General features: G+C 48.0%; 1 protein-coding gene and 2 pseudogenes across 1 annotated transcript; 2 read left to right on the top strand and 1 right to left on the bottom strand.

The window, feature by feature from the left end:
* Positions 1-5,551: 5,551 nt before the first annotated feature.
* On the top strand, positions 5,552-7,352 carry LOC136452479 (putative FBD-associated F-box protein At5g56700; annotated as a pseudogene).
* A 1,522-nt stretch (positions 7,353-8,874) lies between these two features.
* On the top strand, positions 8,875-12,151 carry LOC136454840 (F-box/FBD/LRR-repeat protein At1g51370-like; annotated as a pseudogene).
* Positions 12,152-12,197: 46 nt separating this feature from the next.
* LOC136454839 (uncharacterized) lies at positions 12,198-16,419 on the bottom strand. The gene is made up of 4 exons (XM_066455102.1): positions 16,279-16,419; positions 13,364-13,567; positions 12,976-13,269; positions 12,198-12,218 (listed from the first exon to the last, which is right to left on the bottom strand). Exons 1-4 carry the CDS (start codon positions 16,417-16,419, stop codon positions 12,198-12,200), a joined length of 660 nt encoding a protein of 219 aa, XP_066311199.1.
* Positions 16,420-17,438: the final 1,019 nt, after the last annotated feature.

Genomic DNA, 17,438 nt, shown 5'->3' with positions numbered 1-17,438 from the left:
GAGCCTGTCATCTTCATGGCCATGGCGAAAGCACTCAGGCGCGATAGCATTAGGAGTCAACTGGTGAAGCTGCACCCCAAACCCAAATCGATCAAGAACGCCCGAAACAAACGGCTCCAAGGGAAAATGCAAGCCAGCGATAAAGAAGTCGCAAAAGACGACAGCCTCATAAGGTTTCGGCTGCGGTATCGTTTCCTTGCCAGGAGGGCGAAACTGTTGATGACCCAAGCTATTTGTCTCCAGGTAACCCTTGTTCACGTAATCTTGTATCAATTTGTGGGTAACTCGAGATCGGCCAAGAATAAAAGTGTTCCCAACTGGCGCCGGAGCAGGAGAATTACTAACAGACTCTGTAATAGACACTTGCGCCAAGTCGGACATCGCCTGTGGCTCTTCTTCTTCAATCGACAAGGTGTTTTCGGCATTATATGAAACCACATTCTGTGGACCAGTAACCTTTCAGAGCCGGCAGTACTGGTCGAAATCGACGAGCTAGAAGAACTACTAGTCACCCGATCAGTGGACTTTTTGACTTGAACTCCCCGAGCTGTTCTTGTTTCCACTGGAGGAACCGGCGAGCGAAGCGACCTCTACCGTGTCAGCCATCTAAAGAGATGGCAAAAACTCAAAACGAAACAAAAATTTGGAAATAAAAAAAGTAATAACAAATGACGAATAATAAAAGCAACGGTGAAAGTACAGGCGAAAACAAAGAAGCCTTACCAGATCAACGGCGCAGAAGCGAAACATCACAACAAGGCGCGAAACGACCAGACGAAAGCTCAGGAGGTTTCAAGCAGGGTCGTCGAGAGCAGAGCAAAGGAAGCGCGACTCAAGCCAGCGCGCGGGGGCTAATATAGCCGGTCGACTGAAGGCCAAGAGGCGCGGCACGAAAACCGAGAGGCACGTCAACTAGCCGTTACCTCCACGCATCACGTCGATTCGTGTTTCAAACAATAGGAAAAAATAAAATAAAATGGAAAAATAATGATAAACAGACGCCTTTTCTGATTTTAATAAAAATAATGCTCATGCAACAGTAATGAATAAAAATAAAAACAAAAACCAAAAAGATAATCAGTTCACCGTTTTGCACCTTGGGGGAAGGCGGTGACAAGATACGGCGCCCGCTTTTGACACAGGCGACGAAAGGGGGCGCCGAGGAGCTACTGTTGGGGGATGGCATACGGCTTCGGCCCCCAGTTGCTTAGAGCTGCTTTCGGCCACCATTTCGCCTGCCGGTATCTCCATCGGCGAAACCGCCAGCGGAAGGAGACGACGGTTTATGCCCGGATAACTCGGAGAGGCTAGGAAGCTTCCGATTGGCATTTCGTCTGCCAATACTTCAATCGACGAAGTCGTTGGCGGAAGGAAACGTCAGGTTCCCCTCATTGGGCAGGGGAGCGCCCAAAAGCTTTCGCCCGCCGGTATCTTTTGGTCCAGGGCGGTACCGATATCGAAAGGCGTTCGAAGCATTCGGCGTGCCTTTAACTAACTGGTTTTGAACAGGGCGTTGTTTCACAGGTTTTTCGTCGCTTTCAGTTTCTTTTGGGATCGGCGAGGCCTAGAACAACCCTAGCAGGAGTGGTGGGTCCTAGAGTTGGTGGGCCCACCAAGGGGGAGGCACCTTTCAAGGGAGGCCGCAACCGGCTCGGACCAAAAGCACCCGCAGAAGAGGGGAATATGCTCGGGTACTGTAGTACGTGAGGGCATTTTGGTCCTTGTAAAAGATACGGTTACGTATGAATAGAGCTCTACAGGAGTGGTGTAAGGGAGGATGGAATCGTTGTTTTTCATGATCAATACATTCCTTTCCTTCCGTTCTGCCTTTGTGTTCCTTTCATTTGGAGTCGTCGAGCTTTCGGCATATAGAGCGGCAACCTGGTGTTCAAAGGCTGAGGCCTAGAACAACATGGTTCACGGAAAATAATTGGTCTTTCCTGGCACTGGCAGTATTATTAACATTCTCATCTGTAGAACGTTCTGAATATGATAATAATTTACGATGTCCTCTCAAGGTACCCTGTAGTTTTTCCGATTTGTCATGCATATGCTTGATGGTTCGTGTTAATGGATGCTGTTGCTTCATCAGTAAGCATGCACCTATAATTGTTTGGTGGTCGATGGGAGGTGATTGTAGCATATGGGAAATATCACAGAAGTATCTAACATATGCGGTTTGGCTACAGTTGTTTCTCCACTGTACTTAACAGATAAAGGGTATTTAGGACTGCAAAAATGAGCATTTGCAAATATTTATCTTAGTAAACTTTAGAATGTACTTATTTGCCAAATGATGCTAGACCAGCCGGTCACGCACTCCAGTTGGCACCATCGTGGCCCGAGTTCGATCCTCCCACGGGGCGAATTTGCAGCGTCGGAGGTTGAAAAAAACCCCATCATCTGCCCCGCATCCCAAAGCATAGGTTCGTAGGCACCGGCCCACTCGCAGGGTTACGGTCCCCGTATGCAGGCGGGGTACGGGGTTCAACGATTTTCTCGATCTACGTGAGAGGTCTCTTCCTTAAGCCAAAAATCCCGGCAGCTATCTAGTCTAGCCACCGTGGGTCGAATTTTTTTTTAGAATGTACTTATTTCAGCACATCTGGTGCCCTTGTTTAATAGTGCAAGAACATTGGTGCCTTTCGTGAAAGTAGCAGATAGTACTTGGAGAAAGCACATTTACAATATCAGATGTGTCTGCAAAAACAATGTGTTCAGTCCCATAAGACCTTTTGGTGAATTCTTTCTCAGTCTACAGAAAATTATTAGCCTATAATTTGTAGTACATCTAGACAATGCACTTTCCTTTTTATTTTACTCTTTGATAACATGTTCAGTTCATCATCTAATATGTTCCTTGTGTTTTGTTTTTACAACGAAATGGATTCAGGGAGACCTTTGACCGACATGATTATAGAGGGTTTCACTCTAGGTGCAGTGTCTAACAATATCCAACGTCATAATGAATTACAAGCACGCGATGAGGTCCCTACTGCGGTGAAAAGAAATCAGAAAAGGTCCAAAAATTTCACTGTTAAGGAGGACGAAATGTTGTTGTCAGCATGGCTAAATGTGACTTCAGATCCCATGCGAGGAGTCAATCAATCAAAAAATACCTATTGAAAAATAATACATGATTACTTTCATTCAAAGAAGGATTTTGATTCCAATCGACACAAAGCTCTCTAATGAGTCGGTGGTCAGGTATACAACATGATTGCAACATATTTTCTAGTTGTGTTTCAAAGGCCAGAAATCAAACTGTCGATGGCAAAGTTAGATGACCTACCTTGATATGGTGCTATCAGTGACGGTTTTCGGCTTAAGCCGACAGTAATAAACCACAGTACAAAAGCTGTCATCCTCTCCTCCTTCCTCTCTTCCACTGTGAGCACACTCATCCAGGAGGTGCGCATTTCCCCACTCCCTCAATTGTTGCGGCCATTCTTCACCAAAATGCTCGATGAAGCTCTTGGATTTTCAAATATGGGCATGATCTTCTTACTTTAAGGTTAGTAATAAGCCTCCACTCTTTTGAATTTGTAGCTTTATAATTATTTTGACGGCTAGACTGCTTGATTTTTATTCTAGTTGTTTCTCCATTTTAGAGAGCACTTTTCAATTGATTTTGGGGAAGGCATCCAAATCGTGGTGAATCCACCTTCTAAAAGGTTGGTGTCTATAAACCCATTTTAGTCCCTAGTAAATTACATGGTGGTTTTGATGATTGTTAGCATGTAATGCTTTAAGTCCTAGCAAAATACATGGTGGTTTTAATTGCTCGCAAATTATATGGTAGCAAATTAGTATGTGATGCTTTAATCCGTTCTTGTATGGAGTAGAGTAGAATTTTTCCAAGGGCTGTCAATTTCTATTTTGATGAGCAAATCCGTGTGACATGTACCAACCCATTGTTAGGAGCGTTCTCGCGCCCTGCTGGCTGGTGAGATGCGCACGTCCTGTGGTCGAGCTGGAGCTCCTGACACGCAAAAGCTCTTTGAGACTGTGAGCATATCCAAGCCGCTTTATTTGGATTGGAAGTATTATATTTTGTAAATTGCATTGTGTTCTGACTGCTAAGGCAGCAAGGAAGCCAACGCACGAGTTTGCGAGGTAACAAACAAAGAAGATGCGGAGGCCAGATAGGAAGAACAAGAACCAACTTGCCCATGGCGAACTTGTTTATAGGCATAGTGTCGTGGGCTTTTAGGTGGGCCACTCGAGTGGCTGCCGTAAGAGACACATGTTTTCTGCAATTCTGCAAGTGGAGTTTCGTGGGATCGCCGTTGGATTGCCACGTATGGCGTAGATGCAACAACTGTAGAGAGCCATCGTCGAGCCCGACTACAAGAGGATCTCGTTCCTAAAACTTCAGCTATAATTTTATGGCCGGAAAAGAAGTTACCAGGTGTTTGGCTCCGTCTTCTATACTTCAGATGTTTGACATAAATTTATAGTATTAAATATAGACTAATTATAAAACTAATTGTATAGATCGAGAATAATTTACGAGAGAATCTATTAAATTTAATTAATTCATGATTTTGACAATATAATGCTACAGTAAACATACGCTATTGATGGATTAATTAGGCTTAATAGATTCGTCTCATAAATTATTCAACATTTATGTAATTAGTTTTATAATTAGCTTATGTTTAGTTCTTCTAATAAGTATCTAAACATCCGATGTGATAGGCACTAAGGCATTGTTTAGTTCCTCCACTAAAGTTTACTCAATATCTCATTGAATATTTGGACACATACATGAAGTATTAAATATAGACTAAAAAAATAACTAATTGCACAGTTTATGACTAATTTGCGAGACGAATCTTTTAAGCCTAATTAGTCCATGATTTAATAATATGGTGCTACAGTACACATGTGCTAATGACAGATTAATTAGGCTTAATAAATTCATCTCTTGAATTACTGACAGATTCTGTAATTTATTTTTTATTAGTTTTCGAACACTCTATGCAACGTCCATATATAACACCTAATATGATACCCCAAAACTTTAAACCCCGAATTTAAAAAGTCCACTTTAATACCTCCATCCAAAAACTGATTGGGACCGGCTGGTGGGCCGCAGATAAATCTTGTTCCGACATTTGGCCAGGCAGGAACTGAAACCCTACAAGGCCAGTGCCCCAGCGCGTGTTCAGTTCTATCCAAAATCTCAAAAAGTGCTACAGTACTTATCACATCGAATGTTTGCGGTCCATGCATGGAGCATTAAATGTAGACGAAAAAAAAACTAATTGCACAGTTTTGTAGGAAATTACGAAACGAACATTTTAAACCTAATTAATCCATATTTAAACACTAATTACCAAATAAAAAGGAGAGTGGTGCGCTACCCAAAATTCCAAACTTCCTCAAACTAAACACGCTCCCAGTCGCGGAGTGGGACATCCTCGCGCCGCGGCGCTGGCCACCACGGCACCATCCACTACGTCACCACCTCCTGACCAATCCCACGCCTGACGCCTCCCCAACCAAAACCCTCCCCGTTCTCCGGCCGGCGCCGCGGCCCGCAGCGATGGCCTCCACGGGGTGCCGCGGCATCATGGAAGAGATCTTCGCCTGCATCCCCTCGCCCGCCGAAGGCTCCGTTTCCGCCGCCGCCTGCTCCGTCGTCGGTGAAGCCGAGGCCGACGAGGACCGGATCAGCCGCCTGTCGGACGCGCTGCTCTCCAACATCGTCTCCCGCCTCCCCATCAAGGACGCGCCGCCCGCACGGCCGCGCTCTCCCCGCGCTGGCGCCGCGTCTGGGCCTCCACGCCGCTCGTCCTCGACGATGCCCACCTCCTCCCGTACCCGGACCAACCCGACGGCCCCTTGGGCTTCGGCACCGACTGGCGCTCCATCGCCGACGCCGTCTCCAGCGTCCTCGCCGCGCACCCGGGCCCCTTCCGCTGCGTCCGCCTCACCAACGTCTGCAGCTACGCGGCGGCGCGCGACCGCGGCGCGCGACCGCGCGACTGGCTCCGCGTCCTCGCGGACAAGGGCGTCGACGACCTCGTTCTCGTCTGCCCTCGCTGGCCCCTCAAGGCGAAAATGCCCGCCGACATCCTCCGCGTCGCCTCCCTCCGCAGCCTCTACCTCGGCCTCTGGGACAAGTTCCCTGGGAGCACCAAGTCCCTCCGCCGCGGTAACGTTGCCTTCCCCCACCTCGTCGAGCTCGGGCTCTGCCGCACCGACATCAAGACCGCGGACATCGACCACCTCCTCCAGTGTAGCCCCCTCTTGGAGAAGCTCGCGCTTGTTGCCTGCGACAACTCGCCGGACTGCGTTCGCGTCCGCAGCCGGAGCCTCCGTTGCGTGCTCTTCTGGATGTCCGTCGCCAACGAGGTCAATGTGCTCGTCGTCCCGAGCCTCGAGCGGCTCATCCTGTGGAGTGAGTGCCCCGGTGCCCGTCTCGCTGATGACTTCCGCACCAAGCTCAACATTGGCTACGTCCAGGAGCTCAAGGTGCTCGGCTACCTGGACCTAAGGATCCACGTGCTCGAGATCTCCAACACTATCATCGCGGTGAGCTCAATTTCGTCAAATTGATGTACTCAGCCAATGCTGCATACATATATGGATTCCACCATAAGCTTCATATGTGGAACCATCATTAGCATTACATTCGAGTAATTGCGAATTCCAAACTTTTCAGTAGGCTGGGACAAAGCCGAGCACACGTACCATTGTTCCAAGTGTCAATATCCTGGCTTTGAAGGTCCGGTTTGGAGTTCGCAAGGAAGCTAGAATGCTGCCAAGCTACCTCAGATGCTTCCCCAATGTGGTGACATTACATATCATGGTGAGACTCCATTCCCACTTGTCCTCATTTAGCATCTGAACCATCTTCAGTGTATGATGCTTAACTTGAATCACGGATAATTGAACTAGCAGCATTTTGACTCTGCAGTCTGATGAAGCTGATGAGCCCACGGGCAAGCTCAACTTCAAGTTCTGGCAGGAAGCTGGCCCCATCATCTGCCTTCAGTCCCAAATCAAGAGGGTGGTGTTCAAGAACTTCCGAGGGGACCGCAGTGAGCTCGTATTCCTTAGGTTCATCTGGGAGAGAGCACAGCTGCTGCACAAGATGGTGATTATTTTGGCCGATGGAGATGATCCTGCTTCGTTGGAGAAGATGGTAGCCAAACTGAAACCTCTGGTTTGTGCAAAACGGGCAAGCAAAGACCGCAAGTTGACCATCTTGGTGCGTAATGGAGGCTGCGTGTGGAGCTTCCACAGAGCATTTGATCTTTCTGTGAGCGACCCTTTTGATTGCTGAAGTTCTAGGTGTTGGCTGTTATGTTTCTCTGATCGCAAAGCCATTTTGCTGAACCGGCAACCTCTATCAGTTGCAGGACATATTTGGATTGCTGGCTTATTTGTTGTCTAGATTGCTTATTGTCATCTAAAAAAAATTTACGTTATAGTAGCTTTGAACATGAGACAGGCTAGTTAGCCCATGCTGCTTAAGGTTTCAAATTAGCTACAGTTTATTTCTGTGTGATGCAATGCTGTTTCATTTCATCAAATGCCTTCTTGGTTGTTGGTCGACATGAACTAGTTCCATTGTTGTTACTTGTTATAGATTGTCAGGTTTGAGCGCAAATGCTCACAAACTGGTGAAACCTGTTTAATTGAGTACTTTTCCGTTGTGCCCACAGTGCTGTGTACATGTTTATCTCGTTGATCAGTTGATGCCATGGTGATTTCCTGCACAATTTTCTTTAGCTCTTTTGATGCCATAAAACGGTTCCTGGTCATTCACGTATTCACTCGTTCAAGGAGGGTATGTGTGTGTGTGTGGGTGTTCGCTGATGAGGTCAGCTGCTCAGAGCTCAGAGGCACATAGATACTTTGGTCCTGCTCAGTCCCAAATCACGGTGCCTGTTGTTTACTTGGATCGTGAAGCGATCAATCAGGGACGAGATGAATCATGTAATTTTGGAATGCTTCGGTTTTGAAATGTGGCCGTGGACTGGTAGTATAATGTCGCTGGTTTTAGTGGCAGCCCCTGTGTCCATATCAATCTGAACTTCTCAAGTAATCCAGGGATGATCGGTTTGTTGTTTAGTTGTCATATGGAATTGCAGCCGCTGCAGCAACAACCAACAAGGGAAGCTGTCCCGAAGACCCTAACGCTGCCACTGCTCTAATTTGCACCGGACTAGCAGTGCTCATCAGCCCCGGCCTCTCTATCAGCGTCCCTGAACCCTGATTTTCCGTATAACTGACCGGTGGGCCTGCGTGCGAGGGGAAGTGAGGAACCGAACGCCGGGGAAATTAATTGTGTGAGCGATGGGCGCACCCCAGCCTCTGTACGCCCTTCCACTCAGCGCTGGACACGTGGCACAGAAAACAATCAAACGCCCAGCAGCTTGGCTTGGCCCTTGTTTAGTTTCAAAAAAAAAAATTTCAAAAAGTGCTACAGTACCTATCACATCGAATCTTGCGATACGTGTATGGAGCATTAAATATAGATGAAAAAAAACTAATTGCACAGTTTGGTTGAAAATTGCAAAACGAACGTTTTGAGCCTAATTAGTCCATGATTGAACACTAATTACTAAATAAAAACGAAAGTGCTACAGTAGCCCAAAATCTAAAGTTCAGCCAATTGAACACGCGCTTGGTTGTAAAAAATCTCCACACGTGTCTCAGCACTGGTAACGGTCAGTTGCTCTGGCTCTGATCCTAAAAATTCTAGGAGCGTTTGATCTCTTTCTCTGTCTTGTGTCCAGCATCGAGTGGAGGGGCGCACAGGCGGTGGGGTGCGCCCGCGCCCAGCGCTCACACAATTTATTTCCAACGCGGGCGTTCCTCATTTTTTTTGATTTCGCCCAGAAAACCACAGCCGAACTCAGCGCCGCCCACACCAGCACAGCACGCGAGCTCACCAGAAAACCCTCCCTCTTCTTCCACGGGCGCGGGCTAGGAGCGTCGCCGTCGCCTAGCAGCTATGGCTATGGCTCCGGAGGCCGTCGTGGAGATGGAGGACATCATACGCGTCGTCCTCCCCTGCCTCCCCGCCCCGCCCTTCCGCACCACCGGTGCCTCCCGTCGCTCCCACAGCCCCCGCGGCGGCGGCGGCGAGGACCGCATCAGCCGCCTCCCAGACGCGGTGCTCTCCAACATCGTGGCGCGCCTCCCCGCCAAGGACGCAGCGCGCACCACCGCGCTCTCCAGGCGCTGGCGCCGCGTCTGGGCCTCCACGCCGCTCGTCCTCGACGACTCCGACCTCCTCGTCTTCCGCGACGGCGGTGGCGGCCGCTCCGCGGCCGTCAACTGGCCAGCCGTCACCGACGCCGTCTCCCGCGTCATCGGCGGGCACAGGGGCCCCATCCGCTTCGTGCGCCTCACCTGCTGCTTCCATGGAGCTGGCCGCGCGCCACGGCATTCTCCAGTACTGGCTCCGGGTCCTCGCCGCGGGGGGAGTCGAGGACCTCGTCCTCGTCAACCGCCCCTTCCCCCGCTCCCTACGCCTCCCCGTCGACCTCCTCCACATCGCCTCCCTCCGCACCGCACCCTCTACCTCGGCTTCTGGCAATTCCCGGACACCGCCGCCCTCCCGCGAGGCCGCGCCGCCGTGTTCCCCCGCCTCCAGAAGATTGGACTCTGCGCTACCATCATCCACGCCAGGGACATCGACCACCTGCTCGTCTGCAGCCCCGTGCTCGAGAAGTTCGCCATCATCGCCAGCCTCTACCACACCCGCTCTGTCCGGATCCGCAGCTGCAGCCTCCAGTGCCTTGTCTTCTGGAAGTACCTGGCGGATGAGCTCGACGTGGTCATCGCCCCGCGCCTCCAGCGCCTAATCCTGTGGCAGGCCGTGCCAATGCATGATCATCGGCTCCGTCACCTTCGGCACCAGGGTCAGGATTGGCCACGCCACCGAGCTCAAGGTGCTCGGCTACCTGGAGCCAAGCATCCACCAGCTCCAGATTGGCAGCACCATAATTGAGGTATCTCTTTCTCCTTTGTTTCCTCCTACATTGCATAATTCATAATTGCATAAGCATAGCTCTATCTATATCTATATGTGCCATCGATCCAAATGTTACCTTCAATTTTAATCCATGGCAGTAATGGTTCTCAATTGTGCTGTAGAGTGGAACAAAGATGATCCCATCTAGCATGGTTCCAAGTGTCAAGATCTTGGCCTTGAAGGTACAATTCAGAATCCGCAAGGAAGCTAAGATGCTACCCACATTCCTGAGATGCTTTCCCAATGTGGAGACATTGCATGTTCTGGTGAGATCCCATTCACCCCATATCGTTATAGCTTATTAATTTCAATCTCTCTCTTTCGAAACCCTTGAGCATTATCACCATTGTTAGTGGAGTCACATATATACACACGGTGATTTTTGCAGTCTCATGAAGCTTAGGAGCCAGATGGCTAGCTCAATTTGAAGTTCTGGGAAGAGGTTGGCTCCATCGACTGCCTAGAGACACACATCACCAAGGTGGTGTTCGACAAATTCAGAGGAGAGCGCTGCGAGCTCGCGTTCCTCAAGTTCATCCTAGAGAGGGCACAATCGCTGCTGAAGCTTGTGATTGTATTGGCCAATGGAGATCAAGCCTCAGTGGATGAGATGCTCGCCAAGTTGAAGTCTCTGACCACGGCGAAACGAGCCAGCGAATGCCCTACTCTGTTGGCAGTCGTCCGTGAGGGAGACAGCGCCTGGTACTTTCAGAGAGCATCCGATCTTTCTGTTAGTGACCCCATTGGTGAGGCTCAAGTACATGACCGATCTATTATTCTCCTGAGCTGGTCAGTTGTTTTTTTTGGGTAAAGTTCACTTTATCGTAGAAGTATGAATTTCAACCTCTAACTTTAAAACCGGATAACATTAGCCCTCCAACTCTCAAAAAAAAGTTCACTTTAGACCCGGGCCGGTTTCCCATGCGGTTTCGCATGGCACTGTAGCAGTGCTGACGTCAGCGATGACGTCAGCACTCCTTTTTAATTTGCAAAATTGATATCTTTTTATTCGGAGCTCCAAATATAGCAAATAATATATCAATTTTGATCGTCTCGACGAGCTCTTTGCAATGGTGTACTCCGTTTTGTTGTTTGAGATAATTTTATTTCATGAAAAAATAAATATTTCTACAAAACAAGTTATGCAATTAAGCTGACGTATGCAAGTATTTAATATACTTTGTATATTTGTATATGTACAACACCAACGTAGTCAGTATATAAAACAGGGAGTTGGACGGTCAATAATCAGACCTGCCACGATCGCTTAGATATTTTTGAATTAACCTTCCCTAGCTGCGGTTAACTAACTGTCAACATATGACACGATCAAACGATATGTTTACTGCTCCTAGTGTAGTTTTTTTCTGTTTTTGTGGTGAAATTAAGTAGCTAGTGGTAGTAGTAGTATTATATTTATCTTGTACCCAAATCCGATACAGTATACGATTCGTGTATACCTGTCCTTTTTCCTTTCCTACGGCTACTATTGCAGCACACAGGAACTGGACGACCATTCGGCCGACCTGTACGTATCTGTTTCCTGGCTGGCATGGCATGAGTACGACCGCATGAAGTGGCAGTGGATAGAAATATATTATCTCAAACAAAATTGTCATGAAATAAAATATTTATAGAAATATTTATTTTTTTCATGAAATAAAATTATCTCAAACAACAAAACGGAGTACACCATTGCAAAGAGCTCGTCGAGACGATCAAAATTGATATATTATTTGCTATATTTGAAGCTCCGAATAAAAAAATATCAATTTTGCAAATTAAAAAGAAGTGCTGACGTCATCGCTGACGTCAGCACTGCTACATTGCCATGCAAAACCGCCAGGGAAACCGGCCAGGGTCCTAAAGTGAACTTTTTCGAGAGTTGGAGGGCCAATGTTATCCGGTTTTGAAGTTGGAGGTTGAAATCCATACTTCTATGATAGTTGGAGGTCCTAAAGTGAACTTTACCCTTTTTGGGTAAAGTTTCAGTGTATACTTGCTAGACATTCCCCAGAATGTTGTCTCGCGTTGTCTTGATAGTATCAGCTTGATAAGTGTGAGTACAGTTCTGAGTGAATCAGGAGAGGTATATAACTCATGCAAAATGCTGCTTGACATTTCACTATTGAAAATATAGATTCTGCATAGCTGCTCTTGAGTTGACTACCTCCTAATGTTGTCACTGGCTAGTTTCTCAGTGGAAATGTACTGTATCCTGGGCATAATTGGAACTGGAAAACGTCATATTGGCAACCACAGATTCTGTGTATTGTTGATATGATTGTGGTTCTCTGTAATGTCTTGAGCCTGCCGTTTGATTCTACTCGACTAGTTTCCATTGCCCGTATTAAGATTGTAGCTGCGCACAGTGAAGATATGTATGTGCTCGGTGAGAAATCAGGAAGTCACAAAGTTTTTATTTTAAGATACGGTACACCACCGGTGTTTATTATTAATAAGGGAGTTACATGTGCAGGCAGCGCAAAAAAAAAGAGAGTAAACGTTCGTCCTATTTTTCAGCACTACTTTAGCGGTATTTTTCAGCGAAGGAATAATATTTTTCCTCTCACAACAAATCAACATCAACAGCAACCAAATTTCAGCGAAACAAACAGGGACGTTAATTTCTTGAGAATCGATCTTTATGCTGCTTGGTCGGATTTGGATTTTAGGCTGAAATGGTCACGGGGATGGACCGAGAAACCCTATACTACCGGAAATAGTAGGTTTGCCGAGTGCCCAGGGCATTAAGCTAAGCCTAAAAAACACTCGGCAAAGAATTTGTCGAGTGTTACACTCAGTAAATGGCACTCGGCAAAGCTGTCTTTGCCGAGTGTTTTTTATCGAACACTCGACAAATACTTTGCCGAAAGCTAAAACCGACACTCGGCGAAGACTTTTCAAAAAATATAAAAAAAAACACCGCGGCTCCCCCGCCGCCGCCGCCACCACCACGACCATTTCCCATTTACCAGAACTTTGCCGCCACCACGCACGGCGCCGCCCTCGTCGTGGAACGCTGGGAGGAGGTTCGGGAACGCCGTGAGGTTGCGGAGCACCCCGGCCGCCGCAGCCTGCGCCACCCGGGGTGCCGCCGGCGCAGGCGGATAGGAGCACCACCACCCGCCGCACGCGGCCACGGCCGCGCACACGTCCCGCCATGACGCCGTTAGCGGGAGCAGCGCCGTGCTCGCATACTCCGCGGTGGACGCGCCGGCCCCAGACTCGAGCGCGCGGCACAGGTGCGGCACCACGGCGCTGGCCTCCTGCGCCAGGGAAGGCCGCAAGGCATCCGAGGATGCCAGGGCGGCCAGCGCGACCACGGCACGCTCGTGGAGGTCCCCGCCGCAGCTAGCGCGCGGAGTCGAGCAGCGCCGCCACCGCGGAGACGGCCGCAGCCACGGAGAGCGCTGGCAGCGCAGGCGCGGTGCTCTCCAGCTCCTCTAGCGCGGCAGCGCGGGAGGCCGCGGAGCCCATGCGGAGCCGGGAGACGAGGGAGGAACCAGAGCCGGCGGAGGAGGGGCCCGGCGCGGGCGCGACGAGGAGGCGCGCGTCGGCGGCGAGCTAGGAAAGCGAGGCAGCAGCGAGCTAGGAAAGCGAGGCTGCGGTGGAGGAGAGCAGCGAGACGGTGTGGAGGTGGCCGAGCCTGGGCGTGTCGGCGTCCCCCGCGGCGGACACAAACAGCGCGAGGATGGGGGCACTGGGGCCACCACCGCCGGCCTCGGCCACAAGACCGCCGTCGGCCGGCCACCACCGCCGGCGAGCACTGGGCGCGGGTGCGGGCCCGCCTCAGCCAACCCAGGAGGCCGACGCCTCCTCTCCTTTCCCTATATGCGTGTTCTCTGGAAGATATAAGGGAGAGAGAGAAAGGGAGGGGAGGGGGCGGCGCCGTGAGAGGGCCAGGAGACTTTATAATGCCGAGTTTGCCGAGTGTCGGATCGAGAACACTATGTAAAGCAGTCTTTGCCGAGTGTCTACAGTTTTGGGCACTCGGTAAATATATTAGTTATTTTTTTATTTCCTTGTTTTCCATAACATGTTTTTCCTTTTTTGTTCGATGTACTTTAAAAATACCTTGTCAAATTGACTCAACAATATATATATATATATGGTTTTTATATGAATATGATTCCATTTTTTATGCAGTTACAGCTCAGATTTAATTTATATCAATTAAAATTCTATAATTGCACTTAATAAATTAAAATTATCAAACAGATCCAAAAAATTACCAAAATTTCTCATAAAACAATCTATGTTCTCTATTGCCTGTACAAAAAGTTTCGAAGTCAAACCCCAATTCGACCATCACTTTGACTCCAAATCTTACCGATTCCTTCTCAACGCTAGATGCTTCGGTTTGTAAACATCGTACTTGACAAATTGTGCGAAACCTTCTCAATTTTTTACCACAACCTCCACGTATGATATCATCACATCATAACAAATCTCATGATTTTCAGACCTCGTTTGTTTTTTTAGAATTTAAAAAGCATTCGGTCACACGTTCGTGGTCGTGTTTTCTGAACAAAATGTTCGAAATTTCTTTTCATTTCCGGGTAAGGCCTCACACTGGACTCAATAACATGAATATCATTTTTCTACTGATTTTATTCTATTATTTGAATCACTTGCGGTTCAAATTTGACTTATACAAAAAAATTCCTTGAAATGCAATAAATTAATTAAATATAGCAAACAGATCCACGAATATACCAAATTTTAACATGGAATACCACATGTTGTATGTGGAGAGTAAAAAAAGTTTTAAGGTTAGAAGAGAAAAAAATAAAATTATTTGTCGAGTGCCAAATAGTTACACTCGGCAAACATATTTCTTTGCCGAGTGCCATACAATTACACTCGGCAAACATGTTTCTTTGCCGAGTGTCTAGTTTTGCCGAGTGTTTTTTTTTCTAGTTTGCCGAGTGTCGAACTTTGCCGAGTGTTTTTTTGCATCGTTTGCCGAGTGCAATTATTTTGCCGAGTGTTTTTTTCGCAACACTCAGTAAAAGGCTTGTTTGTCAAGTGTCCGAGGAAATACACTCGGCAAACATAAAAACACTCGGCAAAAAGCCGGTTTCCGGTAGTGATATCACTGAAACACCCTAGGTGGATCCTTTCATTCTTTGGTACCACATTCTGCCAAGTTTGAATCGTAGAAGTTGCTATAATTTTCCACTACCACATATTCTGCCAAGTTTGAATCGTAGAAATGGCTTCGTTGGCATCTGCTTCGACAGAGCTCAGGGTAAAAATTTCACAACAGCACAGCGTCACAAACTGACAAACATAATGTCAATCTGTTGTACGATTGGGCATCACAAGGGAGTCAACATGAAGTAAGCAAGATCCCCATTAGAAGCAAATCTAGTTATCGGTTTGGTACAAAAGTTTTTGCAAAGCTAAGCACGATTTCACAATCTATGTGGCTCGGTCTTAATTGATGAGTAAAATGTATATACAGTCCTGACTTGTCCCTCTGGTGATATCTAGGGCCATATACTCATAAAATCTTCGTCTGGGTCCCTAAACTTGCATTGCTAAGCGTATCATTCCTTACTAAATGCTAGGAATAGAAATTTTGGTAAAAAACCACTCTCCAACAGCTTTTCTAAATGATCATCCAATATAGCCATTTTCTATTCCGGATTTTTCCCTAGCCAAATATAGAAAGTGAGAATGGCTCTCTAGAGTGCGCATGAGATATAGAGAAATTGTTGGAGAGTGAAAAGATATACAAAATGATTTTTATACAAATGACTCTACAAATGATGATTTAGAGAGTGAGATTTACAAAGGCTCTTGGAGATGCTCTTATTCAGCAAGTGATTACATGCATGGTTTATTCTACAAGGCGTGGTAGAGGTGCTGGGCGTCGGGGTCACCACGACCTCCACGGGTATGGCGTCTGCCTCATAGGATTAGGCGTCGCCTAGGCGTGAATGGCGTCGGGCGGACGCCTAGGCGCGAATGGCGTCGGAGGGGGGGGGGGGGGGGAATCGAGCGCGCGTCCGCGCCAGAAGACCCGCAGTGAGCGCATATATGCTCGTGTGCGGGAAATTTCCAGCTTGGTGCCATTTACTGCGGGTGCGGGCAGCTTCACGGGGAGAGAGGGAGAGGAAAAGAGAAGGCCGAGGGCGGGAACTCTTGGTGGCGGCGGCCCTGCATCTCCGCTTGCTGCTCATCTGCTCGAGTCTAGCGGCTGTCCGCATCTTACACGAGGCTACCACTGCATCTCCGCCTGGCTGCGCAAGTCCACTAGCGGTCCGCACCTGCTCGCCCGTCTCCGTCGACTGGCCGGACCTGCATTCGTCGGCCGTCTGCAGCTGCTCACCCACCTCCGTCGACCGTCTGTCGTCAGCCTGGGCCTGGACGCTCCTTGCCTCCTCTCTGCTTCGAGTCACCGTCGCCATCTGCACCTCACCTGTCTGTCCGCTTCGAGTCGCCGTCCGCAGGTCCATTTGCACCGCACTTGTCTGTCCGCCTCGTGTCCGTGCCTCCGCCTTGTATGTCCCTTGCCTCCTCTCTGTCTCTGGTCTCCCAAAGGCCAACTCCCAGGTGTGTACTCTTGTAGTGTTATCTGCTCTTCGTGCTCTGCTTTTGCTCTAAATATAGTATGCCTCGTGCTCTGCTGCTCTGCTTTTGATCTAAATATTGTATGCCTCATGCTCTGCTATTGATCTGAATATTGTATGCTGATGCTGCATGCTTGTCCCTACCTCCTCCCTTGCTCTGAATATTTATTCTGCACTCTGCTCTGCTTTTGCTCATGGTGTGTGCCTGTATGTACTCAGGGCTAGCCTCTAAATATTGTAAGATGAATTGCTGATGCCTGCTTTTTATATTATATGGGTTGTCACTCACATATACAAATGGCTCTTGTGCTTGGGCTGTCACACACCCTGCTATAACAGAGCACAAGGATCTTTCTTTGATTAGTATAATGTCCGCCTCTACCATAGTGCCATTCACTTGTGTTCTTTCTTTAGTTTACTGTTGTACAGAACAAAAAACATAAGACATACAAAGAAAAGGAATACTGCTTCCCATAGTGCCATACTGCTTCCCATCTTATTTTTTGTTTGTAGATGCATACAAAGAAAAGGAATAGGCTGCTGCACAAGAGATTGAATGATATTGTTTTTGTTTCATACAATCGAAAGATGAGAACAAGGGTTCAGCTTATGCGTGAGAAGATAGGCAAGAAATATGACCCTTTGGTCATTGAGGAGTTTGATGGGAACAATGAATGGGTTAATTCATTGCATGTTCCCATTCCGGGTGCTCGAGGGTCTGATGCTGTCAATGACCTCACATGGCAGCATGTTGATGAAGCCATTGGTGCATCACAAGCGCTGCATGGTCGTAATCTTCCAAGGAGAGCTATTGCTACTCAACATTATAGTCGTTCAAGAGATGTTCCTGTTCTTGC

Source organism: Miscanthus floridulus, chromosome 5 (assembly GCF_019320115.1).
Source record: "Miscanthus floridulus cultivar M001 chromosome 5, ASM1932011v1, whole genome shotgun sequence".
NCBI lineage: Eukaryota > Viridiplantae > Streptophyta > Magnoliopsida > Poales > Poaceae > Miscanthus > Miscanthus floridulus.
This window is presented reverse-complemented; position numbering and strand designations above follow the sequence as displayed.

What these genes read in the sequence shown, in the direction of transcription:
- LOC136454839 (XM_066455102.1), bottom strand. Translation starts at nt 16,419, where the DNA reads ATGGCGACGGTGACTCGAAGCAGAGAGGAGGCAAGGAGCGTCCAGGCC. An exon ending in TGGCGGCGCTGCTCGACTCC is followed by an intron (nt 13,270 to 13,363) that starts GCGCGCTAGCTG and finishes TCCCTGGCGCAG; the next exon opens with GAGGCCAGCGCCGTGGTGCC. An exon ending in GTGGTGGCGGCAAAGTTCTG is followed by an intron (nt 12,219 to 12,975) that starts GTAAATGGGAAA and finishes AATTATGCCCAG; the next exon opens with GATACAGTACATTTCCACTG.